This window comes from Chiloscyllium punctatum, chromosome 16 (genome assembly GCF_047496795.1).
Source record: "Chiloscyllium punctatum isolate Juve2018m chromosome 16, sChiPun1.3, whole genome shotgun sequence".
Classification (NCBI taxonomy): Eukaryota; Metazoa; Chordata; class Chondrichthyes; order Orectolobiformes; family Hemiscylliidae; genus Chiloscyllium; species Chiloscyllium punctatum.
Genome location: NC_092754.1, coordinates 35,108,955 through 35,135,651, shown reverse-complemented (window position 1 = coordinate 35,135,651; position 26,697 = coordinate 35,108,955). Strand labels below are relative to the sequence as shown.

The 26,697-nt window shown below is 39.4% G+C and overlaps 1 protein-coding gene across 4 annotated transcripts in view; it reads right to left on the bottom strand.

Moving 5' to 3' along the window:
- The window catches only part of mtor (mechanistic target of rapamycin kinase), a 356,079-nt gene that overhangs the window by 225,621 nt on the left and 103,761 nt on the right, over positions 1 to 26,697 (bottom strand). For all 4 annotated transcript variants that reach the window (XM_072586719.1, XM_072586721.1, XM_072586722.1 and 1 more), the window contains exons 23-26: positions 24,386 to 24,548; positions 16,405 to 16,497; positions 10,784 to 10,930; positions 1,940 to 2,082 (exon numbers count right to left, since the gene is read on the bottom strand). In XM_072586719.1, coding sequence (XP_072442820.1) covers positions 1,940 to 2,082; positions 10,784 to 10,930; positions 16,405 to 16,497; positions 24,386 to 24,548 — 546 coding nt within the window. The remainder of the gene's footprint in view (positions 1 to 1,939; positions 2,083 to 10,783; positions 10,931 to 16,404; positions 16,498 to 24,385; positions 24,549 to 26,697) is intronic.

Genomic DNA, 26,697 nt, shown 5'->3' with positions numbered 1-26,697 from the left:
ACCTCATTTTGCTGACTGTGAGCTCTGCATCCACTGATACTTTCTCAAAAGGCAATTGTTCAACATAAGCCTAAACAAATGCTAGGAAATTATTCAGTGATTGATGGGGGTTTCACAGTCAGGCCTGATCGAGTTTTCACTTCATTTCTACCTATTACAAGGAAGGTTAAAGCAGTTAAAAGAAAAATATAAATTGGATTTGAATTTAGTTATCTCATCATATGGGGTAAACAGAATGACCCTGAGCACAGATCCTTGCCAGAAAGAACACTAATTTAATTCAGCTTGGATCGCAACTTGCAACTTTGAGTGCTTGTGTAAAAAGGAGGAAATATTGAAAATTTTAAAAAACCCACATCAGTAAACCTATAAAAGTGCTCAACACCAATTAATTACAATTTAATATGTTGGTTGTTATGTATGCTAATACATCCCATATCTTGCATTTATTACTGCTTCATTCAAGCAATTTTGTCAAAGATATGCCTCTCGTGTAAGAAAAGCATCAATATTACACAGCTCTTGCCCACAAAAGTTCCCTTATACTGGCAATTGCTCACAAATATTTTTCTGTCGGTTCATTCTTATTTTAATTAACACTTTCCTTTCAACTGTTGTTCTGTTCATTTGGCACTGGGCTGTTTCAATGGCAAGCCTCCTTCCCAACACTTATCTTGGCTATCACTAGCAGAGCTGATTGTACACAGACAGCAGCATAAGTCTGGGACTAATTAGTCTGCCCACCTTCTTGGCTGAAGATGGTGTCCCAGATGAACATCACAGAAGGCAAAGGAAGGACTGAAACTTAAAATGCGAGGTGCTGCACTTTGGGAAAGTAAATCTGAGCAGGATTTATACACTTAACGGTAAAGTCCTAGGGAGTATGGCTAAACAAAGAGACCTTAGAGTGCAGGTTCATAGCTTCTTGAAAGTAGAGTCACAGGTGGATAGGGTAGTGAAGAAGGTGCTTGTATGCGTTCCTTAATTGGTCAGAGCATTGAGTATAGGAGTTAGGACATCACGTTGTGGCTGTACAGGACATTGGTTCGGCCACTTTTGGAATATTGTGTACAATTCTGGTCTCCTTCCTATCGGAAGGATGGATTGACGTTTGAAAGGGTCCAGGAAAGATTTACAAGGATGTTGCCAGTGTTGGAGGATTTGAGCTATAGGAAGAGGCTGAATAGGCTAGGGCTGTTTTCCCTGGAACATGAAGGCTGAGGGGTGACCTTATAGAGATTTATAAAGTCATGAGGGCATGGATAGGATAAATAGATAAAGTATTTTCCTTGGGGTGGGGGAAACCAGAACTAGAGGGCATAGATTTAGGGTGAGAGGGGAAAGATATAAAAGGGACCTAAGGGGCAACTTTTGCATATAGAGCACGGTGCATGTATGGAGTGAGCTGCCAGAAGTAGTGGTGAAGGCTGGTACAATTGCAATATTTAAAAGGCATCTGGATGGGTATATGAATAGGAAGGGTTTAGAGGGATATAGGGAATAGATTATTTTGGGATATCTGGTTGGCACGGATGAGTTGGACCGATGGGTCTGTTTCTGTGCTGTACATCTCTATGACTCAAATTGAAACAAAAGCAGTTGTGAATTTTTTTCCCCAATATCCCTCAAAAACCTCTTCTAACTTCTAAATGCCAAGAACCCAAGATTCATAATTCAGATTTGAACAAATCAGACACACCTCTTTGTTGAACAAATGTTCAAAAGCACTTTACAACAAAGAGGTCTGGTGGCAGGGGTGGCATTTGTGGGAGGACTAAAATTAAGTGAATTCCTTTAAGTCTCTAGCATTCCTCATATGTCAGTACAGACGTTCATTACAATCATACTGCCAGTTCAATACAATCACTGATTGACTTATATATTGCGCATAAACTTATTTTTAGTAAATTACCACAAAATATTGAGCTGGAAATTTTACCTAGCTAAAGGATTATAGGCCTGAGCTAGAGACCAACATGAGCGGAGTGCAGGTGATGGGGATTCTTTAAGCAGTTCCACACTTAATCGCCTCAGCCATTCCATCCAGTCATCTTTAGAAACTCTTCTGGCAGCTCCCCAAGCCTGAAACGCAAATCAAAATTCACACAATTGCTCCTTTGTGACTTTTTTTGGAACAGTTCATTGCACAAAGTCCAGTAACATTACCAGAGGTAATTCAAGCATGAATGAAGTTACTCATTACCATAGTGCTACTAAAATATCTGAGGTTTATGAAGGAAACAGCCTTCATAATCAATTTCAGATATCAACAAATTTAAAATAAAAGCATTCATGCCTGTCTTATACTACTGAACAAGGTAGAATGTGCTATGCAATCATCTATTAATATCATGAACAATACTTTCTAAACTTAACCACAATCATTTTCATTTCAAATCAATGACAGAACATCATTAAAAAAAACAATGTGGCATTCTAATAAATTAGATCATCCAAATAACTACTTCTATTCATGTTTATTGCTGAACTACTGAAATAAAAACAGACAATGCTGGACAAACGTAATCGTTCAGCCAGCATTTATGGAAATGAGCAAAATTAACATTTCCAAGTGATGACTTTGAATCAGAACTAGAAAAAAATAGAACTGAAGCAGATTTTAAATAAGCATGGCAGTAATGGTGTTGTAAGTAAGAGAAACAAAACAAAAGGGACAACCTGCAATAGCGTGGAAGACAAGAAATAAATAATAAAGAGGACAGAAGTGAAGAATAAAAGGAGGTGTTAATGGAAATAGTGAAAAACAACTTAAAGATCATGTGGAGGAGGTGAAAGCTGTTGTCCAAAAAATTAGAGCCAGAGGTACTGATCTGAAATTGTTAAAGCCATTGTTGAGGAAAGGTTGTAAAAGAACTAAAGAGGAATTTCCTCCAATTTACATTGAGTTTCTCTAAATCAATGTAGAAGACCGAGGGTTTAATGCAAGTGGAGATTTATAATGACAGGAAACTGAAGGATGCTGAAAAGAAATGTTCTGCAAAGCAATCCAAGATTTGGGGTGGCACGGTGGCTCAGTGGTTAGCACTGTTGCCTCACAGCACCAGGGTCACAGATTCAATTCTAGCCTCGGATGACTGTCTGTGTGGAATTTGCACATTCTCCCAGTGTCTGTGTGGGTTTCCTCCGGATGCTGCAGTTTCCTCCCACAGTCCAAAGATATGCAGGTCAAGTGAATTGGCCATGCTAAATTGCCCATAGTGTTAGGTGCATCAGCCAGAGGGAAACGGGTCTGGGTGGGTTATACTTCGGAGGGTCGGTGTGGACTGGTTAGGCCGAAGAGCCTGTTTCCACACTGTAGGGAATCTAATCTAATCTATGTCTGGACTTCCCAATGTATTATAGGCTGCATTGTGAGCAGCAAAGAGTGTATTAAAAGTTGAAAGTACAACAAATAATTTACTGCTTAATGTGGCAGGAATATTTGGTCCCTTAGTAGAGCTGATAAAAGGGCAAGTGTTGCATTTCTTACACTTGCATGATAAGGTGCTGCGGGGTGAACTGCAGAGTGGATCAGTGTGGTATAAAGGGGCAAATGTTCCAATTGGAATGCTGAATATCAAATGGAGGTAAGATCTGTTGTTTTTTTACTGATTCACAGGATGAGGGCGTCACTGTTTAGGCACCATTTATTGCCCCCCGAATTTCTCAGAGGGCAGTTAAGATTCAACCACATTGCTGTAGGTTGGAGTCACATGTATGCCAGACCAGATAAGGATGTCAGTAAAGGATAGTGAACCACATGGGTTTCTCCAACAATCAACAATGGATTCATGATCATCATTAGACTTTTCATTCCACATATTGATTGAATTCATATTCCACTATCAGGCGTGGCAGGAATCGAACCCGTGTCTCCAGAACATTATCTGGCTGTCTGTCTTAATTGTCTGCGATAATACCTCGAGGCAATTGCCTCCTCTAGATGGCATGGTGGCATCATGTTAGAGGTGGCAACAATTGCAAAGAGTAATTCAATGAATGTATTTCTTTAAAATTCATTCATTGATTGAAAGCATCATTATGAAAGCCAGAATTTGGAGCACATTCTTACTTATTTTAAAATAGTGATGGCAATTTGCATTCTTGAGCCTCTGCAGTCTGTGAGATATAGGTACATCTACAATGTAATAATATTAGGGAGGGACTTTGAGGATTTAGACCCACTGACAGTGAAGAAATGGTGGTATAAGTTCTCATTGTGGCTTTCAGGGAGCTCCCTTGTTCTTCTAGGGAATCGAGATTATGGGCTTGGAAGGTGCTGTCAAGAAGGCCTGGTGAGTTGCTGAATTTATGACTGCCAGCATGTGATGCCAACATTTCTATCTCAGGCCTGCCAGTGACCCAGCAAAGCTCAACACCTCATCTTCTACTTGGGGGCCTTATAGCTTCCAGGACTCAATATCGAGTTGAACAATTTTAGTGCAGACCACTTCCTTTGATGCCCACCAACCACCCAACACACCAGGTACTCTCATGAAATGTGTTGCTTTCAGTGCAGCCAACATTTCTTTACCTACGCATAGTCTCCATTATCACCTACCTTCTCTTCTTCCCTGGCTTACTATCAACAATCCCATTGTCTACTGACATTTTTTTTAAACTCTGTCTCTGGAATCCCTGTCTACCTACCCAATTACTCCTACCCCTTTACACTCCCTGTCATCAGCATAAACACCAGCTTTTCCTAGCTGCTCAGTTCTAAGAAAGGGACTCTAAACATTACCACTTTCTCTTCAGATTCTGCCAGATCTGTTGTGTCTCTCCAGCAATTTCTGTTTTTGTTTGTTTCAGATCTCCAGTACCCACAGTTCTTTGTTTTATTTCAATATATAATAAACAAATTGGCTCCATAGACTCAGATCCCAATTCAGCAACATTGAAGAAGTTTTCTTTTAAATCAACCTGTTTGGAAATGTTACGACACCCCAGTCAAGGTGAAACTTGAACACAGAACTTCTGGTCCAGAGGTCGAAATACCATCACTGCACCACAAAAATCCTCGCAACATAGTTGAATTATATCAAAATTACATCAGGTGCAATTACTAATGGTTAACACACAAGTTGTTAACCTTGTGGTATTGTTGCATTGCAACATCTGCATCAAGACATCTTTGCCTTGGCAATAACAGTATATTACAATTCCAAACTAGTTCTCATAATAACACAACTTTGACATTTCATTCAACAGTGACATTAATGCTGTTAAAGCACCCGTCAGTGCAGAGAAACTTACAAACCAGGAGTAGGAGTAGGCCATTTAACCTTTCGAGTCTGCTCTGTGATTCAATAGGATCATGGTGGATCCTCTACCTTAATGCCATATCCCTACATTCTCACTCTCACCCCATGATGCCTTTTAAATTTAGATATGTATCCATCTTATGTGACTTGGCCTCTACAGTCTTCTGCGGTAGAGAATTCCACAGGTTCACTACACTTTCAGAGACATTATTTCCTCATCTCAGTCTACCCCATAATCTGAGTCTCCACATCTGGTTCTAGTTTTGCCACACAAGGAAATCATCCTCTCTGCATCTCGTTTATCCAGCCTGTTAGAATTTTATATGCTTCAATCAGATCCCCTCTCATTATTGTCAACTGTAGCAAATATATGTCTACTCAAACCAATTTCTCTTCACAGGAAAGTCCTGCCATCCATGGTATCAGCCTAATGAATTGGCACTGTACTCACTCAATGGCAAATATGTCATTTCTTAGAAGGGAGACCAACACTTCATGCAATACTCCAGGCATGGTCTCACTAAGGCCTTATATAACTTCAGCAAAACATCCCTATTTGGGATCTCAAATCTTTTTGCAATAAAGGCCAATCATTTGCCAACATGAGTGTAGCACCAACAACATTAAAGAAGCCCAAAACCATCCAAGCCAATGTAGCTTGATTGGTACCATAGCCGCAAACACTAACTCCCTTTATACGATATTCAATAAAGCAGTGTTTACAATATACAAAATACATTGCAGAAATACTTGCGGGTTTGGTCAGGGGTGTCTATGAGGGGTAAAATGATCAACTTGTAACCATGGTAATTTCTTTCCAGAGAGACTTCCTGGAGAAGTAATGGGGTTTCATTTTTACTAGGTGAGATTTATGTGGGAACAGAATAAAAAGTGATGAGCATTAGGTTTTACTTTAGAAGGCCACAGATAAATATACCTTCTTTTAGTTAGGAGAAATACCAATATCTTGGGGGAAAAAAAATTTAGGTTTTCAATTGGCAGGCTTTGCTAAAGTCTTGGCTGAAGCGAAATGTGCAAAACAGTTTTTTATGAGAAAGGGAGATAGTTTAGAACTGTTTAGAATATGTTACCTCAGTGTAAGGAATTAAAATGTTCCAGACCAAAGGTGTTTGGTTAAAACCAGAGGGATTATTTGAAGCTGCGAAATACTCAAGAAAGAGGCAATTAGAGTCCAAACCTGAATTGATGCCCCAGCTAAGTCAACCCTGTGTGTGATAGAGAAGGGAATTATCTCTGGTGTTCGAGCCTTTTTAAATGAATGTTTCTGGGATTAATGGGGTTGTTTTTGAAATTGGTAAACCTGTATTATATGTAAATTGCTTGATTATTTCAACTTTATTTTACTTAGTTTGCATAATTCATTTGTCTTATTGTTAAAATTAAATTTGTAGCATCTTTTTAAAACCAAAACAAGCAACCAAGCCACATTTCAGCTTGGGATCTGACTTGTCCAATAATAACATCATCAGCTAGGATAATAACAACAGTAATACAAATGACAAAAATGTATCCTTCTTAAATAGCTTCATAATAAAATCACCGAATTAATGCCTGCATCAACTTCACAGTGTTGTAAATTTACTTAGATTACTCATACTAAATACTGCAGATGTGGGCCTGGAGACTACCAAGAGAATTAGAAAATGTTGCAACACTTGATTTACAAGTTGTGAGTCACTTGGTTTTAATATGCTTATAACATTTGAATTTCAGCATTTACATTAGGAATTACTTTAGGAATATAGCATTCTTCAAGCTTTAGGCCATTTTCTCAGCATGAGGTTCAAGACCATTAATAGCTTCTAAAGAAAAAATTACTGTAATCTGCAATGTGCTTCAAAACAAGTAATGGAAAGTAAAAATGAAAAACAAACCACGTTGTATTCTGAAGTTTCTGTAAAATATCCCTGCAATTAATTTAAATACAATAAATATTGCAAATTATATACCGTCATTCTAATTATCCTTTCAAATTTAAATGCATTTAATTGACACTCATTCAAGGAATAGTTTGACAACAGAAATATTTCATATTCATGTTCAGGTTATTTATAATTGACCCTGTACAGTTTGCTCGAAGTAACCAAACATTACTAAAGACCATAAAACCACAAGAGGTAGAAACAGAAGTAAGCCACTCAACCCATTGGTAGAAGAGGCTTTGTCTTATAGAGAGAGGAGAACTTCTTCAAGGTAGGCATCCTTGGAAGAGGCTTAGAAGGAGAATTTCTTCAAGGTCAGGTCCACCATGAGATTATGGCTGATCTGATAATCCTCAACTCCACATTCCTGCCTTATACCCATAAGCCATGATTCCCTTCATGATTAGAAATCTGCCTATCTCAGCCTTAAATATTATCAGCAACCCAACCTTGACAGCTCTCTGCAGAGAAGAATTTCAAAAATTCACTAGCCTCATCTCTGCCTTAAATATGCATCTCTTTACTCGGAGATTATGCCCTCTAGTCCCAGACTCATCTACAGAGAAACAACTTCTTCATATCGATCTGTCAAGCTCCCCAGGAATTGTTTGTGTTTCAATGAGGTTTCTTCTAATTCTTCTAACCTATGAGAACAGGCCCAATTTACTCAATCTCTTCTAATAAGAAAATCCCTCCATACTCACGATCAACTTAGCGAACCTTCTCTAGACTGCCTCCAATGTCAGTACATCTTCGCTTAGATAAACAGACCAAAATTGTTCACAGTATTCCAGTCATAATTGGATTGGTGCCTTGGGTAATTTTAGCAAGACTCCCCATTTTACACTCCATATCCTTTGACAGAAAGGCCAACATTCCACTTGCCTTGCCAATTAGCCGCCCAACTTTGATGCTAGTTTTAGTACTTCATGCATGAGAACCCCAATTTTTTCTGTGCTGTATCCTTCTGCTGTCTTTTTCTATTTAAATAATATTGAACTCTTCTATTCTTCCTGACAAAGTGTATTAACACACATTTTATTCCATCGGCCAAGTTTCTACGTATTTCCTGACCTGTTTACAGGTATGGATGTATAAAATTGTAGAAAATTGCCTAGGCCTTTGCGTCATCCTCGCTACTTGCTTTCCAACTATTTTTGTGCTATCTGCAAATTCTGCATAGTACATTCATTTTCCTCATCTAAGTTATTAATATTTTCTGTAAATCGAGGACACAGGCACTGATCCTCCTTGCACTCCATTAATTAGATTGGCATCCTGAAAATACAGGCGTTCACAATTAGAGTGATGTTGAGAAAGCACAGCAGGCCAGGCAGCATCCGAGGAGCAGGAAAAATTGATGTTTTGGGGAAAAGCCCTTCATCCTGAAAATGCCCCCTATCCACCCCCCGCCCCCTATCCACCCCCCAACCCGCAATCATACTTCATTAGTTAGCCAATCCTTTATCCATGCTAATATACCATCAGCAATACTATGGACTATTATTACCTTAATAGCTTTACTTGGTTATTGAATGCCCTTTGGAAATCCAAATATATTACATCTATTGGTTTCCCTTTATCTAACTTGCTAGTTACCTCCTCAAAGAATGGTAATATATTTGTCACATAAAATTTCCCCTTCAAGATGACATGCTGACTTTGCTCGATTATAACATTACCTTGGTGTGCAGCAACTCCCACATGCTGCAGGTGCAACACATCATTCGACAGACCATCTCCATCATTTTGAATCAAATTATTAATTAAAATCACTCTCGCTTCCTTGTTGTTTACACTTTATTATGTTATTGCTATAACAAAATACCAATATCAATCTTATACCTACCCAGATATTTTAAAAAGAGAAAAGAAAAAGATTGGAGACCTGAACACAACCTGAAGACCTTACTGTCACTTTAAAGATTAGAAATACTCATCAATCAACAGCTTAATTAAAACAAACACCAAACAAAATCTCTCCTCTTTCCACAGAACTCCTAAAGATGTGTAACTCGTATATTCTATTCTAATTAACACAAGTTCTCAGTCATACTGGGTTTAGCCACTTTTACATGTTTCCAATACAAAGGGCCTAGTTGAATGAGTAAATGAGTACAAAGGAACCTCGATTATCCGAACGAGATGGGCGGGCACTTTTTCATTCCGTTAATCGATTAAATGCCTTTTGTTTGGGGCTCGGAGTTTTTTTTTAAAAAGTATGCTTCCCGTTCAAGAGACTAGGCAGCAGCACACCCCTGCCCCCACCCTGGCCAACACCGCACCCCTGCTTGCCCCCCAACCCCATCCAACACCGCCCCACCCCCCATCTGCCCCCAACTCTATCCAACCCCACCCACAATCACACCAACCCCGCCCGACCCCAGCCCTGTCCAACACCATCCCCAAGCCCCCCGCCTGCTGCCTGCCCCCAACCCTGTCCAACACCGCCCCCCGCTCGCTGCCTGCTTCCCAACCCCCTTCAACATCACCCTCTGTCCGCGCCCAACACCGCACCTCCGGTCCACGCCCCAACCCCGTCCAACACCTCACCTCCATCTGTGCCCCCAACCCCTTCCAACACCGCACCCCAACCCCTTCCAACACCACACCTCTGTCTGCACCCCCAACTCCGTTCAACACCGCACCCCCTTCCGTGCCCCCCCAACCCCATGCAACACCGCACCTCCGTCTGTGCCCCCAACCCCGTCCAACACCGCACCTCCATCTGCGCTCCCAACCCTATCCAACACCACACCTCCGTCCGCGCCCCCAACCCCGTCCAACACCCCACCTCTGTCTGCGCCCCCAACCCCGTCCAACACCCCACCTCTGTCTGCGCCCCCAACCCCGTCCAACACCCCACTTCTGTCTGCGCCCCCAACCCCGTCCAAAATCGTGCACACACTCAGACACACACACATACGTTTTACTGCAACTGTTTGACAGGTTCCACCTTTACCCTGTATAGGGCAATGTTGGAGAGATTTTCTGGGAAAGGGAGGTTTATGTTGTACCCCTCTGTAGAATTCCAGGGAAAGTGTGGGCACAGAGAGAGAGAGGGCTGGAGGTCAGTTATTTGGTGATGTGCCTGTTTAATCATTGTAAACAAAGAACGCTATCGGTGTTGGAAACATGTCTTTGATGTATTGTTTCTATCAGGACCTAGAGATCTCCTTCGGATAATCCGATCTTCGGATAATCAAGGTTCCTCTGAATCCAGTTTTAGCCTGCTCAACTACTAAATTTATAACAGCGATTTCTCTTTCAACAAACTACAAATTACAAGCTAAATTAGGTTTGCTCATTTTAAAGAGTCACACACCTTCTTATCTAAAAAGTGCGCACACTCAAAGTTGATCTGGATTTGCTCACAGAACACACTAGATCAAAGCTTCAATTTTCTTTTTAAATTGCTTGGACTGTACAAGCTTGTGATAAGTGTACCCAAAATTTAATTCAGGAATAAAAAGTCAATGCCCACTATTTAATACTAAATTCATACTTTCCCACATACTTAGGAAGATGCAAATATATTTTATACTTCATCAATCAATTCTTTAGCTGCGAACAAACCTTCTGCAAGTTGGTAGTGCTGACGTGCAATTTCTTCATTGGGCCGGTTTCCACTGGTCCACTAGACAATGTGTCTCCCTGATTGCCTCGAGATGCCCGGTGCTGAAAAATAATAGGATCTTCTTCTTCTTCAGCTAAGGTGTAACCCTGTTGTGCACAATTGAACACATTTTGAAAAAAAACCAAATCATTATGGTGGAAACACACTTTTACTCGATCAGCAAAGTGCTGGATACTGCATCGCAGGATCATACAAGCTCTCTCACACACCCTCTGTCTGTAGTCTCATAAATTTCTCATCTGGTCTGGGCTGGAGAATCTGAGCTATGAGGAAAGACTGGATAGGATGGGGTAGTTTTCCTTAGACCAACAGAAATTGAGAAATAGTCTTACATACCTCGATCAGATACTGAGATGCACTGATAAAATGGATGAGAAGACAATTTTTCCATTAGTAAAGGGATTAATAACCAGGGGGAATAGATTTAAGAGGTAGAAAGCTAAGAGGACAGTTGAGGACAATTTTTTTTCCCAGGGAATGGTAGGAATCTGGAATTCTGACTGCGAGTGGTGGTTACAGAAACTTTTATAACTTGCATGATCATAATCTCTGCCTCACAAAGCTAGAAAATGGGATCAGTGTAGTCAAACAATGTAGAAAATTGCCCAGGTATTTCATATACATAAAATGGACAAATCCAACCTGGCCAAGTAGTGACACATCAGTCTACCCTTGATAGTCAATGTAGTCCTGGAGGGTGTCATCAACAGCATTTGCTCAGTAACCTCCCAGTGGCTTGGGTTCAGCCAGGGCCACTCAGCTCTTGACTTCATTAGTATTGGTTCAAACATGGACAAAAAATTATAGAAGTGAATTGAAAACATTAACGCAGGAAGCAAAGACAGATGATCATAGAAGATTTTTTTAAAAAGTGGGCCTATAAAGGTCCCAAAGAAAATCTTCTTGTCAGAGGCAGAGGATGTCGCAAAATTGTTGAAGAAATATGATGCTGTCTTCAAAAAAAAAGTGACTGAAAATTAGTCAGTCACTGATTCAGATGGAATTTATTACTGAGAAAAGTAATAGTACAAATAGATAGTCCTGTTTAGGTGCTGTGGTCATGTCCCTATCTAGAGACTGGGAGGCCCAGGTTCAAACTCCACCTTCACCAGAGGTGTGTAATAACATCGCTGAACAGGTTAATAAAAAGATAGGCTAAGAAAAAGAATTAGTACAAATAAAGGGCTCCTGTGGTACTGTGGTAGCATCCACGCCTCTGAGACAGGAGACCTGGGTTTAGGTCTCTCTCTCCTCAGAGGTGCATAATAATCTCTCTGAACAGGTTAATTAGAAAATAAAACCAAGTACAAATAGCAAAATGTCAAAACTTTTCAAATCATTATTGGTTACAGGTACCATTTCAGAGGACTGGAGAGTTCCTAATATTATACTATTGTTTGTTAGTAAGGGGAGAGGGATAAACTAAAATAGAGGCCAAGACACCTGACACTTGCGCTGGAGAAGTTATTGGAAACTATCAAGAAATAAAAAGCTTTCACTTGCAAAGGCACAGTTAATCAAGGTGAGCCATCAAATGTTAACTGTATTCAGTACCATGACTTAATGCTTTGATCAATGTTCTTCACTATCTCAATGAAATATATGATCTTACATAAACTGTTGTCCATAAAGGATGTATAAAGGCATTCAACAAAAAGAGGGATGCTGTTTGAAGGGTTAGTGCAGCTTTGACGGGGTGAATGGCCACATTCTGCAATGTAAGCATTCTATGCCCCCATGAATTCAAGATAACTGAAAAAAAGGCCTATAAGATGGTGAGGAGAACTTGTTTGCACTGAGTGGTCAGGATTTGTGATGCTCTGGCTAAAGATGTAGTGACAGCTGATTGTGTACAAAACATAGAAATGGAAAGGGGCGAATACTTAACACCTATAGACATTTACATCACAGAAAGAAAGCATCATCACATCCAACCAAGATCTTCTTTCACCTCTGGGCATGGGTGTCGCTGGCAAACCTGCTTTATTCCTGTTCCTAGTAGCCCAAGAGAAGGTTGAGGTGAGTTACATCTTGAACTACTGCCGTCCATGTGCCATGGACCTACACTGTTATTACAGAGGAAATATCTACCACGGCTTTGACCCATCAAATCTGAACGAACTGCAATACTTTTTCACGTCTAGATGGTGAGTTGTCCAAAGGGAAACTTGCAAGTAGTGATGTATCTGCATACTCTTCTCCTTCTAGGTGGAAGTGGTCACGAGATTGGAAAGTACAAAGGAACCTCGATTATCCGAAGGACACGGGGCGGAGAGTATTTCATTCAGTTAATCAAATGCGGGATAACTTAATTAGCCACGCATCAGGACCTTGTGATCTTGTTCAGATAATCAAGGTTCCTCTGCATTGGCTAAGGATTTTTGATCAATTTCTGCAAAATATCTTGTAGATAGTAGCAGCGGTATGTACAGAGTGTCAGCAGTGGAGAGAGTAGATGCTTGCAGATGTGCTGCAAATCAAGCAAGCCGCTTTGCCCTGGATGGTGTCAAGCTTCGAGTGTTGTTGGAGCTACACTGATTCACTCCAAAACATTCCTAACCTTTGCCTTGTGGGTGGAAGGCTTTGGGAAGTCAGGAGTGAGTTATTTGCTGCAGTATTCCAAACCTCTGACCTGTTATCATAACCATCATATTTATATAGAATCTTAGAGTGCAGTGCAGAAAGAGACCATTCAGTCCATTGGATCTGCACTGATCCTCCCACCCAGACCCAGCTCTCCACCCTATCCCCGCAACCCTTCATTTACCACGGCTAACCCACCTAGTCTACGTATCCTTGGACACTACAGGCAACTTAGCACAAACAACAACCCAACCTGCACATTTTTGGTTTGTGGGAGGATACTGGAACAGCTGATGGAAACCCTCCTGTTCCTCAACCCAAGTCAACTGGATTCAGTCCGAGAACCATCCAGTAAACCTCTTCCATTTACAAATACATCACCCTTAATTTATACAAATTTGCCATCACCTCTTTTACTTTTCTGTCATTCCTCAAACAAATGTTGATTTGACCAAAATGTATCGCCAACAGATTGTTAAATTTGATAAACATAATATTGCACCATTAAATATCTTCATTTTAAATATGGAGTTCAATTACTGTTGAATTCAATGTTTAACAGTCATGGCAGTACCTAAAACTACCAAATAAATATTTCTCCAAAAATAGTATTATTATTGTTACAATTCCTGTAGAGACCATCAAGGTTTAAACAGACATTCAAAATCCTAGTTATCTCCTCAAAGAATGAAACCACACAATTCCACAGTTTAAATCTAACAAATGTTAACATTTGTAAATGCTTGGACAAAATTCAGATTACAGTCCACTTGTTTGTGCTCCTCCAGAGTTAGAAGTTAAAGTCCTGTTCTTGTGATGCTGGAAAAGCACAGCAGATCAGGCAGCATCCAAGGAGGAGGAGAATCAATGTTTCAGGCATAAGCCGTTCATCAGGAAGAAGGGCTTGACTCCTGATGAAGGTTTTATGCCCGGAACGTCAATTCTCCTGCTCCTCGGATGCTGCCTAACCTGCTGTGCTTTTCCAGCACCACGCTCTCAACCGGATCTCAGGCATGTGCAGTCCTCACTTTCTACTACAAAGTTCTGTTCTTGTTTCATTAACATCTCATAGGCAGTAATTATTCTTTTGAGTCTAGCTTCAACAAAGTTGCAGCTATTACATGATGGTCTAAAGTAAACAGCAATGGATACCCTCATATTGCTAGATGTTTGCCAAACAGCATATACTAAAAGAGTCCATAGTCAAGCAGCATCAGAAGACTCTTGAACTCATCACCAAGTTAATTTTATTAACCGATTGTCATTATCACAAAGAACTTGTATGTATGTTTGCAATTGTAGTTACTAACCAGTTTATCAAATGGAGAGGGATTTGTCAATCAGTGGATTAGTATAATTACTGCTGTCAAAAAATTCTTTTAAGTTGTAAAGGGGATCGGCATTTCTCATACAGGTTGACAGTGACTTGGGAAAGTCATTCAAATGTACAAGAATAGGTAGCGAATTCAGCACAAGCTGCATGCAGGGGGTCCTCAATTTATGAATATCTGACAGGAATGCAATTTTAAAGATCTGACATCAAGTGGAGGCATTGGCCTAGTGGTATTACTGTTAGACAATTAATCTAAAAACTCAACTAATGTTCTGGGGACCTAAGTTCAAATCCCACAGATGATGGTGGAATTTGAATTCAACTAAAAGAAAAAGAAATCTGCAACTGGAATCTACTGAAACAATTGTCGATTATTGGAAAAAACATTTTTGATTTGATTTATTTATTGTAAGTTTATTTTGTTACAAAATAAAGTGAAAAGTGTTGTACAGTGTTGCTGCTCTCTAGTGCCATCTTAAAACAGAATGATAAATCGAAACATAGAATATACAGGCAACAAAACGAAAAAATAAAGAAAAATGTGTTCAACTTTACAGTTCTTTTTAAGTGCTCCACCATGGGCCAGGCTCACTAATGGGCATCACTAAATCTGTCATCCTCACCTGGTCTGGCCCACTTTCAATTTCTCTCTAAAATGGCCAAGCTAGCCACCTAATTGTATTAATTAGTCTGAGGTCTCATATGGACTGCAGCAATTCAGAAAGGCAGCTCACCACATGACCTTTTCAATGGTAATGAGGAATGGGCAATAAATACTAGCCCAGCCAGCAACAAGCATATTCCCACAAATGAATAAAAATATATAAACTAACTTATAAGTGGACCCTGTTTGCAACCTGGGAACTACCTGTACATATCATCAGACATCGAGTTCTGGGATTGTTGATTATTTTCAAAAGTCTGTGGGCTAACCCTACCCAATGTTAATTCTTTTGATGGCAACCAAGTCTATGTCTTACAGAACTAGAAGCATGTCTTCTTATCAAGTTATTGGAAGGTTAATGAGGGTTCCACACCATTTGACATTGACTGGTGTAACTCCTCTGGCATCAACTGCATAACTCCAAATGGTTGAACTATATTGTGGAGTACATCCAATAGGTTAGTGAATTTGATACAATGAATATTGGGAAATACAAAGACTAGGCTAAAAGGCATCTTGATAAAAAGGCGTTTGGAGGATCAAATTGAAGATTCATGACCAAGAGAGAAAATGTTTAGATGCCATATGGAAGAGTCCATTCCCAATAGTGGGAAAGTTGAATTCAGGAATACATCAAAACAGAAATAAGAAAGTGACAACATGGTACCATGTGACGTCAAATGACAAATTGGGGACACTGTTTCTAAAGTGTGTGTTGGCTGTAACCCGATTACATCGCCAATACTTTAAGCGCTGTTTGTAAAGCGCAATTTTTCTATAACGTGGGATTGCACAAGGACACAACTGTTACATTACAGAATAAATGACTGTACAGACTTCAGAATCATCAGGATAATAAGCTAATTTTGAGCCTAGATAAACTAATGAGATGAAAGGAATAACATGTAGTATTGAAAACAAAACATTGCTATTGTAGTTTGGCACTTTCAAAATAAACGTACCAACGTATCTACACTGACCTTAACAATGCGGCATATTAAAACATCATATCGTTGATGATTTATCCTGTGACGCAACATCACCTTGTTCACCATAGGAATAAATATTTGATACTGAAACATAAATCAGACAGTCATTAGTATCTAAAGATGTTTTTATTTACTAATTACTGCTTCACATTTATTAAATATTACCAGAATCAATCAAAATTGTTATATTTTTAACAAAAAAGACTAAGTACTTTATTGGGATATATTGTCTTACCAATAAACTTTAGAAAATTATGTATAAAAACAGCCTTGGGTTAGTAGTAACATACTTGCTTCAGAGTCAGGGGCTTTTAGATCCAAATTCACTCCACAACTTAAACTGATACTTATGCTAGAAAATCAAAAGGTACCCTTTTCGAAATAATATTTGAAACAGAAACCTTGACAGTCTACTTGGATGTAAAAGAGCACAAAACACTATTTCCAAAGGAGTGCAAGGAGTTCTCCCAGTACTAAAACCAACATTTATCTTTCGTCAAACACAAAAATACAAATTATCTAATTATCACAATGCTGCATGTGCAAACTCAATGCATTCAAATAGGCAGGTTCTTTTGCCTACAGGAGAACTGAGAGCATATTTCAAAAGTTCATCATTTTGAATCAGAAGGAAGTCCCGGAATCAACAGAAGTGCTGTAAAGACATACAATTTTACCTTTGTTTATTTACATCACAGAAGAATACAAAAGTAAATTGAACTTTTGTAGCTGGAAAACATAACTTTGGTTTTGAATTGTGACATGTAAGATTACAACTTGTGCACATTTTAAACCATGAAGCACAAGAATGTTTACAGGAGAAAAATGGTTTATGAAATATCATTACGAGAAAAAAAAGCTTGAATTTATATGTGTCTTACCATATCTACAGAAAGGTCCCAGAATACCTTACACACAATTCATTAGAATGAATGTGGACAGTTACAGGAAGGAGATTATTGAGCTGGAGAGGGTTCAGAACAGATTTGCCAGGATGCTGCCAGGTATGGAAGGTTGGAACCTATCCAAAGGCTGGATAGGTTGGAACCTTTTTCACTGGAGGGTAGAAGGTTGAGAAGCAACCTGAAAGAAGTTTATAAAATAATGAAAGGTATAGATAGAGTTAATGGTAGCATCCCTAGCATGGGGGATTCCAAGACCAGAGGCACATTTTTAAGGTGAAAGGAGAGACATTTTAAAAAAAGACATGAGGCAAATTTTCTAGACAGAGGGTGGTTTGTGTATGGAATGAACTTCCTGTGCAAAGTGTTGGATATGGCTTTAATTAAACATTTAAAAGACAGTGGATAGATACATGAAGAGGAAAGGCTTGGAGGGATAGGGCCAGCAGCAGGCAGGTGGGACAAGTTTAGTTTGGGATTATGTTCAGCATGGACTGGTTGGACTGAAGGGTCTGTTTCTGTGCTGTATGACTCTATGACTCACTTGACAATTTTACAGTCATAACCAGAGTAGAAACAGTTATGGTTTAAAAAGAAACTAAAAGTTCAAACAGCTGAGGGAAGCAATGGCTGAGTGGTATTATTGCTGGACTAGAGACTGAGGTAACGTTCTGGGTACCTGGGTTCAAAACCTGCCACAGCAGTTACTGGAATTTGAATTCAATAAAAGTCTGCAAATACAATGACCACATATCTATTGCTGATTGGTGGAAAACCCATCTGATTCACTCATTCTTTAGGGGAGGAAACTGCCATCCTACACGTGATTCCAGACCAACAGACATGTGGTTAACTTGCAACTGCCCTCTGGATAATTAGGGATTGGCAATAAATGCTTGCCTAGCCAGTTATGTCCTCTTCTCGTGAACGAATAAAGGAAACAGGAAGAACTGAAAAAATTTCACACTTCAAAACTTTTACTATAACAAATGACTAAACGTATTCTTGACCATATACTATAAATTTTAAAAAGACCCTTTCAGACTGACCATACATTGGTCTCTCCAGAAAATAGTAGCGCATCATCTTCCCAGCCTCCAATGGGTTGGCGATTCCGAGGAGTAACTTCAAGTGATGATCACAGACTCTTTCCCCTACTTTTTGGAGGTTTCCATATCCACGATCAGCAATAAAGGCTGTCGCAATGGTTCCTCCCTTTGGCCACACCAGTATGAATCTCCTGGAATCCTGAGACAGCTGTAAGTTATGGCTCTGACCAGAGACCTATCACCCTCCCACAGTCAGTGAAGCAGCCTCTCTCAGTGCTCACCATGCTGCTTGATTTTACCATCAAATATGGTATGAAGGAATGGTTGAGGCCTAAAGGAATGAGGGAACAGGTGATGGCTATATTAATGAAGAGTAAATTGGGTTTGAATTCATTATTTAAATATGGGGAGCTAGCAATCAGTGGGGTGAAGGCTTTATGGAGTGTGGCTAACTGAAATAAAGCTCTTACATACAAATGTGGACTTTAATTTGTTCAATTACAGTTACCTTTGGGAGTATAATATTGGTTTGTGATATTCACTGATTTGTAGGGAGGCTATAAACTTGTTTTCAAAAATAGCTTCCTTCACAGCTTTCCCCATGACTCACATGGGCCTTGTATCTAGGAAGTAATGCTCATTTGGTGCCAGCAATTAAAACAAATCTGGAGTTTGAAAGCCCCACAGCCTTTTATTTTAGAACTAAATTAAAAGTTTAAAACACTACTAATTACAACCAGACATCCTTAACACTCTTCCAGGACTTGAAATTCTCAGTCTCCACTCCTAACCATCAGATGCTGCCATTGATTCAAAGGGTAAAAGCATCACACTTCCCTGTCAGGGAGTATTTCTTCATGAATTTTAGGTTGCTTTCGGAGCACTACTCCTTCGAAGTAGTGAAGGAGTAATGCCTTATTCTGACAAAGCAGCAGCGCTATAAACCTGTTGGACTATAACCTGGTGTCTGCAGGACTTCTGACTCCCTCCACCCTAGTCCAATATAGGTGCCTCAACATCATCACTGGAAAGTGATGAAGATCTTCAGTTTGACACTGCAATCAAAATATAACATCCCCAATAACAGCATATGGAAAATCAGTCTAGAGTATTACTTAAGCCTTACAGTGGGGTTTCAGGATATAACCTGTAATTAGTTAACATTTCTGGGATGCAACGGAGTTTATTCTTAATCATGAGTACCGAACAAAGCAATCTAGCTTCCAAAATAAACATGGATTCCCCCATAGATTAGCAACATAAAACTCATGAAGACCTATTCACTGATAAAAAGTTTAATATAAAACATGCTCATCCCTAGCCTTCAATGTTAATCAACGGAGGCCATGAATCAGAGAATCTTTGACATGTTTTGCACAGTCCACATCCAGCTGCATACCGCTGCTGTTCTGAGTTTTCAATGGGGTCTTGAGAGATTATAATTTCAAATCACAGTCATGCCACAACTTTAGGAAAGCTGAACTAATAAGTGCTTCACACAAAATCCAGTCCTAATTTGATCGCTTGTACATTGACTGTCGAAGACAATAGATGAAACCCGCTCAACAATATGCAGGAATTAGCGCCGGTCCATGATTAGCTCCTGAATGTCATTTTATGATATGGTGATGTCCTACATTAGTGGACTATTTTCTACACATCACAAACTCCAAGATAAACCTTTCCTTAAACACAACTGCAGAAAGACATACATTTTTGAAGGTTGATGAGAATATATTAAAGCTGGAGAATGAGTCACATTCTTTATTCGACTTGTAGAATCACAGCAGGAAATCTCAAATATATTAACGTACATAACAGAGTCATACAGATATCCTCAGAGTCATCAGATATCCTCAGTTAATCTAGTCCCATTTGGCCCATATCCCTCTAAACCCTTCCTTTTCATATACCCTTCCAGATGCCTTTTAAATGTGCAATTGTACCCACCCCCACCATTTCCGCCAGCAGCTCATTCCATACATGCACCACCCTCTGCATGAAAAAGTTGTCCCTTAAATCCCTTTTAAATCTTTCCAGTCTTATCTTAAGACTATGTGCTGTAGTTTTGGACACCCCCACCCCAGGAAAAAGACCTTGTCTATTTACCCTATCCATGCCCCTCACGATTTTATAAATCTCTAGAAGGTCACCCCTCAGCTTCCAATGCTCCAGGGATAACAGCCTTCCTCAACAAATATTGTATATTATGTTTTGTTTTCCATTCTCCTTTTGAGGATTGCCCATGCTCCCTATATCATTACCTTATCAATTTTGGAAATCGTGAGTACAAAATTCAACTTACCGTTATTAAAAGCTCCCTCATGGAATGTAGGCATTACTGGCTGTGCAAGCATTTATTGACCACTGCTAACTACCCTTGAGAAGGTAGTGGCAAGCTGCCTTCTTAAACAGCTACAATCCATTTGACAGAGGTAGAGTCACAACATCATTAGGTAGAGAGTTCAAGGATATTGACCCAACAATAGTGAAAGAATGGTGATATATTTTCAAGTCAGGATGGTGAGTGGCTTGGAGGAAAACTTTCAGGGCACAATGTTTCAATGTATCGGTTATCCTTGTCTTTCAAGATGGCAGTGGTCGGAGGTTTGAAAAACCCTTTCTATGGAGCCTGGGGAAATTTCTGCAATGCACCTTGTAGATGGTACATACTGCTGTTATAGAGTGGAGGACTATATTTTTGTGGATGTGGTGCTCGTCAAGCCGGGTTCCATGCTGAGTGATGTTGGAGCTGCACTCATGCACTCAAGTGGGGAGTATTTCAACACATTCATGACTTGTGCCTTGCAGATAGGGGAAAGGTTTTCTGCAGTCAAGAGGGGAGTTCGGCATTGCAGGATCTAGCCTGTGACCTGTTCTGGTAACTACAGTGTTTATATGACTCGTCCATTCAGTTTTTAGTCAATAGTAAGCCCCAGAATGCTGACAATGAGGGAATCAGTGACGGCAAGCCATTGAATGTTTTGGGGTAATGGTTACCTCTTGTTGGAGGTAATGGTTGATTAGTACTCATGTAGTGTGAATGTTACGTGCCACTTGTCAACCCAAACATGGACACTGTACAGGTCTTGCTGCATTTTGTCATGAACTGCTTCAGTACCTGTGGAGATGAGAATGTTGCTAAATATTGGGCAGTTATCAGAAAATATCTCCACTTCTGGCCTTCCATTGCACATTCACTTTGCAGCACTGTGACACTATTCCATTTTACAGGCAAATCTATGCTTAAGCTTTAAAATAGCTTTCAATTCATGAAAAACATATAATTTCTCTCAGTATTCAAAATGTTTCTTTCCATCTCAGTGTCTCAAAAAATTCTAATGGATATGCTGGGTAACCATGCCTAATATTGTTCTGAGCTACTGCATCCAGTAAGAAAATGCAAATCTAAGAAAGTGACCAATTTCTTATAGAGTTAAGAAAGCTTCAAAGCTAATAACAAAAACATTCTTAATAATAATTGTTGCCACAATGGACTTCGAAAGGAAATGGTGAACACTGATGAATAGACTTTAATTTTATGGTTGACATTTAAATGCTCCAGTACCTGACTGAACAATTAAGCTAAATTTCCACTACAACTAAAATGCATACATTTGTAAAACACACTTCAGAGTTTATGTTTGAAAATAACTCTTTTATAATGCATACCATATAATTGTGCTGTGCATGCCTCATGACAATACTTTCCAAGTGCCGTGAGGCATTCAGTTTATCACAGAGCAACCTCTGCCAACTATCTTTTGAATCACTTAAAAGTACAGTGTGAAACATTATTATTTACTGTCTACATTGAAAATTACCAGATATTGAAAGAAAAAAACACCCTCAAGTAGTTCCAGACACATAACTACAGCCAAAAATCAGCAGTTTTAAAGTTTGGCAACATTTAGTTAATTTCCATTACACATAACCAATAATAAAAAGGAATGGTTTCAAGGTTGTAATTCTAATGTAGGAGTGGACTGGAGGTTCAGTAATACTTATAACCAGTTCAAGATGCTCTCTCATGGTTCAGAGAACATTTGAATTCCTGATTAGACTTCACTCTTTCCTGTCAGGACCAGGGGACACATTTTCAGAAAAAGGGGCAGGACATTTAGGAATGAAAAGAGGAGGAACATTTTCACTCAGGAGTGTGGTAAATTTTGGGGGCTGTTGAAGTAGAAGGGAGCAGGTTTGATAGGTGAATTGGCCTAAATCTGATCCTGTTTCTCATCACCTTTTTGCCTATTAACATACAATGTTTATAATGCTAACCTACCATTCACTGTTTCTCTATAATATGCCATATGATACATCTAATACCAAAGGTCATATTTAAAAGAAAATTGCCCTGCTGTTAAGTTAGCATTCACAAGTGAACCTAACACCAATTTCACTTCACCCATCAATTTTATCAATTAAAATATAACTGATATTGATATATGCTGAATATATTTTCCTTTCTTAAGATCTTTGAAACAACAGAACTTTTCTACAATTGATGTATTAAGCAACAAGCACTTAACATTTGCTTTGCTGATTATTATTTTGGTTCTGCAATTTTATCCTTGAAATAATGAAGCTAGTTTCAGTCTTGTAACTTGCAAATTGGCATACAGTTCTCCTATGCCTAGAACTAGAGAAAAATCCTAGGTAACAGAACAAAAATGAAATTGCTTGTGCTCTGCTAAACTATGATTTGGAGATGCCAGCGATGGACTGGAGTGGACAAAGTTAAAAATCACACAACACCAGGTTATAGTCCAACAGGTTAATTGGAAGCACTAGCTTTCAGAGGTGGTTGTGGTGGACACAATTGTTAGACACAGAATTTATAGCAAAAGTTTACAGTGTGATGTAACTGAAATTATACATGGACAAAAAACCTTTATTGTTTGTTAAGTCTCTCATCTCTTAGAATGACCATGTTAATTTCACTTCTTTCATATGTAAATTACAAAACATCTTTAAAAAGTTACATTCTCAGGTTAACTTTAACAATTGGTGTCAGCCCAGATAATGTGTTGAAGGTGTTTGCCCCCTGTGTGCTGTTGTCTGTGCCATAACATTTAGACTAGTTCTAATCTAAAAAAATGATACTTTAACAGAGTCTTACATGGACACATGCAGTTTTTGAGCAAAGTACAATGTAACTCTGCAAGTACAAATTCAACCCACAAACGTATATGTGTGCGCTTGCACGTGCACGTGTTGGCGGGGGCAGGGCCGGGAGGTTGTGAGTATTTGTGAGAGGTGTGTGTGTGTGTGTGTATATATAAAGGGGTCTAAGTCTGTGAGAGGATGCATGTGTCAGAGTGGGAGCATGTGTGTCTGTAGGAGTGTGTGGCTGTCTGGGGTGGGGGGTTGGAAGTGTCTGTGAGAGAGAGTATAAATGTGTGTGTGAGAGTGTAAAGGGTCTAAGTCTGTGAGAGGGTGCATGTGCTTGTGTGGTAGTGTCTCTCTCTGTAGGACTTAACAAACAATCAAGGTATTTTTCAATGTATAATTTCAGTTACATCACACTGTAAACTTTTGCTATAATTTCTGTGTCTTACAATTGTGTACTTCACAAACCTGAAGAAGGAGCAGTGCTCCGAAAGCTAGTGCTTCCAATTAAACCTGTTAGACTATAACCTGGTGTTGAGTGATTTTTAACTCTGCTAAACGAAGTTACTTATCCCAGCATCAAAAACAAACATTCCAACATCACTCAATATTCTTGTTTTTATTAATACTGGGTTGAGATTGCCAAACTCAATCCAAATAGAGACCACACAAAAAGCAGAATGAAAACTCTTTTGTCACATTACTTGGGTTGGATTTAAAGTCCCAGACTGAGAGATAAAACATAGCATTTCCTCAAGTTTCCATATTTAGCTCCCAGTCACTGGCATCAGACCACAATTTACATACCTGAGAATCTGAAATGCATATAGCTATATGATCTGAAATAATTATCATGTAAACATTCACACCGATAGTTTAGGAAACCATGTGTAAAGAATTTGCTGTCACCTTTTTTCCAAGTTGAAACACCAATGAGGAAAGTGTGTCCATCGCAGTCTGACGCAACTCAGGAGTACAGTCAAGCGTGCGCACTATTGGATGAATAATCCTTGAGGCATAATCTGTGAAGTCCAAGGATTCTGTCAGACGATCCAAAGTCTCCAAGGCGACCCTTGTATGTGAGGAAATAAAATTGTTCCTTAATCAACACAAATGTGGAACTTTTTTTTTGCAGTTTTTCCTTTCAGCAATAGTGATATTTGACCGCAGTAATTATATATACCAAGTGACTATTATTTTACTACAGTGTAGGCTTGCCATAACATTCGTACTATCTGAAGATGCTAGATTTTTTCCATGAGTTTTGCGCTGCCAGAATCAAGTATGGTGCAAGGTATAGAGCTCATATAGTTTTTTGGAATTGGATTTCAAAATAGGGAGAATGGGTATTGGTTACTTTTGTGAAGGATTTCAAGTTCACAGAGTCCTTCTAGATTAGTAGCCTAATTTAGTATATTTCACAGAGCAGCTGACTACAAACTCCTATAGAGGAAACAGAAACATGTTTGCTCTGCAACATTTAGGATAAGCAAACTTGCACAGGTTTTGTTTTCATGCCAGAAAAATCTAGGATGTGCAAGTTTTATTTTAATTCAGTTCAGAAAGCAAGTTTTTCAAGTCAGTTCACAAGACACTACTGTTGACTTTATAAGCAAGTTTTGTTCTCTCCCAGGAGGATTCATGGCAGATTAAGGAATAAGTTATCTCCATAAACAGCATTAATTTGTGAAGTATCCAAACTAGAAGAACTTGATTAGAAATTTGCTGATTATTAGAACTGAGAAACGTAATGCTCTCAGATTTGCAGACAAGTACATGTCAGCAGATTTGGAAAGGACTTGTCAAATTGTCTCCACAATCTAAGACCAAGAAACTTGCAGCAGTCAGTTAAGTAGAACTCTACAGAATTGAGGTATCATCTATGTTTTCTGGACTTAAGTCTCTGTCACAGATATCACCGGGAAATGGGTTGAAATTTCATTTTGCTGTGTATATTAGATCTTGCTAATGATCTTCTATATATAGGAAGCTCGCATTTTCTACATCTTTTTTGTTATAAATTACTATTCTATTGCTAAAAAAAGTTTGAAGCCTCTTATGAATATGTCTCAGTGATTAACCACCACATTAACCAACTAAATGAAAAATAAAATCTTATCTATCAAGCCAGATTTCATTCTGGAATTTGACTTGACCAGTATTATCATCAGCTGGGACCACAACGTAAGGTTTTGGATGAAACCAAGCCAAAAGGAACAGTATTGACAACAAAGACTATTAATTGTACTTTGATAGCAGACTATGTATCAATGGTTTTAACTGGTGTAGGGAGGAAGTTTCGTACCCCGACTCTTCCCCACTACCACCCCAACCCCTCACACCAGCAATTCTCAATGTGTAAATTGAAAACTCGGTCAACAAAGCTGAAATCAGGCTTAGAAGTGACCAATCTATTTTGGATTTGCAGTGACTAAAAGAAAGTTGTTCTGTGGAAGACTTGAATAAAAAAATCACAGAACCCAAACAGTGCAGAAAGAGGCCAACTGGCCCATTAAATCTGCAGCAACCCTCTAAAAAGCATCCAATTAGACCCAGACACTCACCCTATCCCTCTAACCCCACATTTTAAGATTAGGTTAGATTACTTACAGTGTGGAAACAGGTCCTTCGGCCCAACAAGCCCACACCGACCTGCCGAAGCGCAACCAACCCAGACCCATTCCCTTACATTTGGCCCCTTCACCTAACACTACGGACAATTTAACATGGCCAATTCACCTAACCTGCACATTTTTGGACTGTGGGAGGAAACTGGAGCACCCAGAGGAAACCCACACAGACACGGGGAGAATGTGCAAATCCACACAGTCAGTCGGAGTTTCTGGCACTGTGAGGCAACAGTGCTAACCAGTGTGCCACCGTGCCGCCCTCTGTACCATGGCTAATTTGTCTCGCTTACACAACCTGTACTCTACAGGGTGATTTAGCATGGCCAATCCACCTAACCTGCACATCTTAGGACTGCAGGAGGAAACCGGGGCTCTCAGCAGAAAACAAAACAGTCACGCAGAGAATGTGAAAACTCTACACAGTCACCTAAGGCTAGAATCAAACCTGGGTCCCTGGCGCTGTGTGGTAGCAGTGCTAACTATTGAGCTACCGTACAAACCTGACTATCTCCATACTAATTTTAAAGAAAAATGAATTATGGATACAAATGATAGTAAATCAAATCGTATATTTGAATGGGCTTTAGAAAA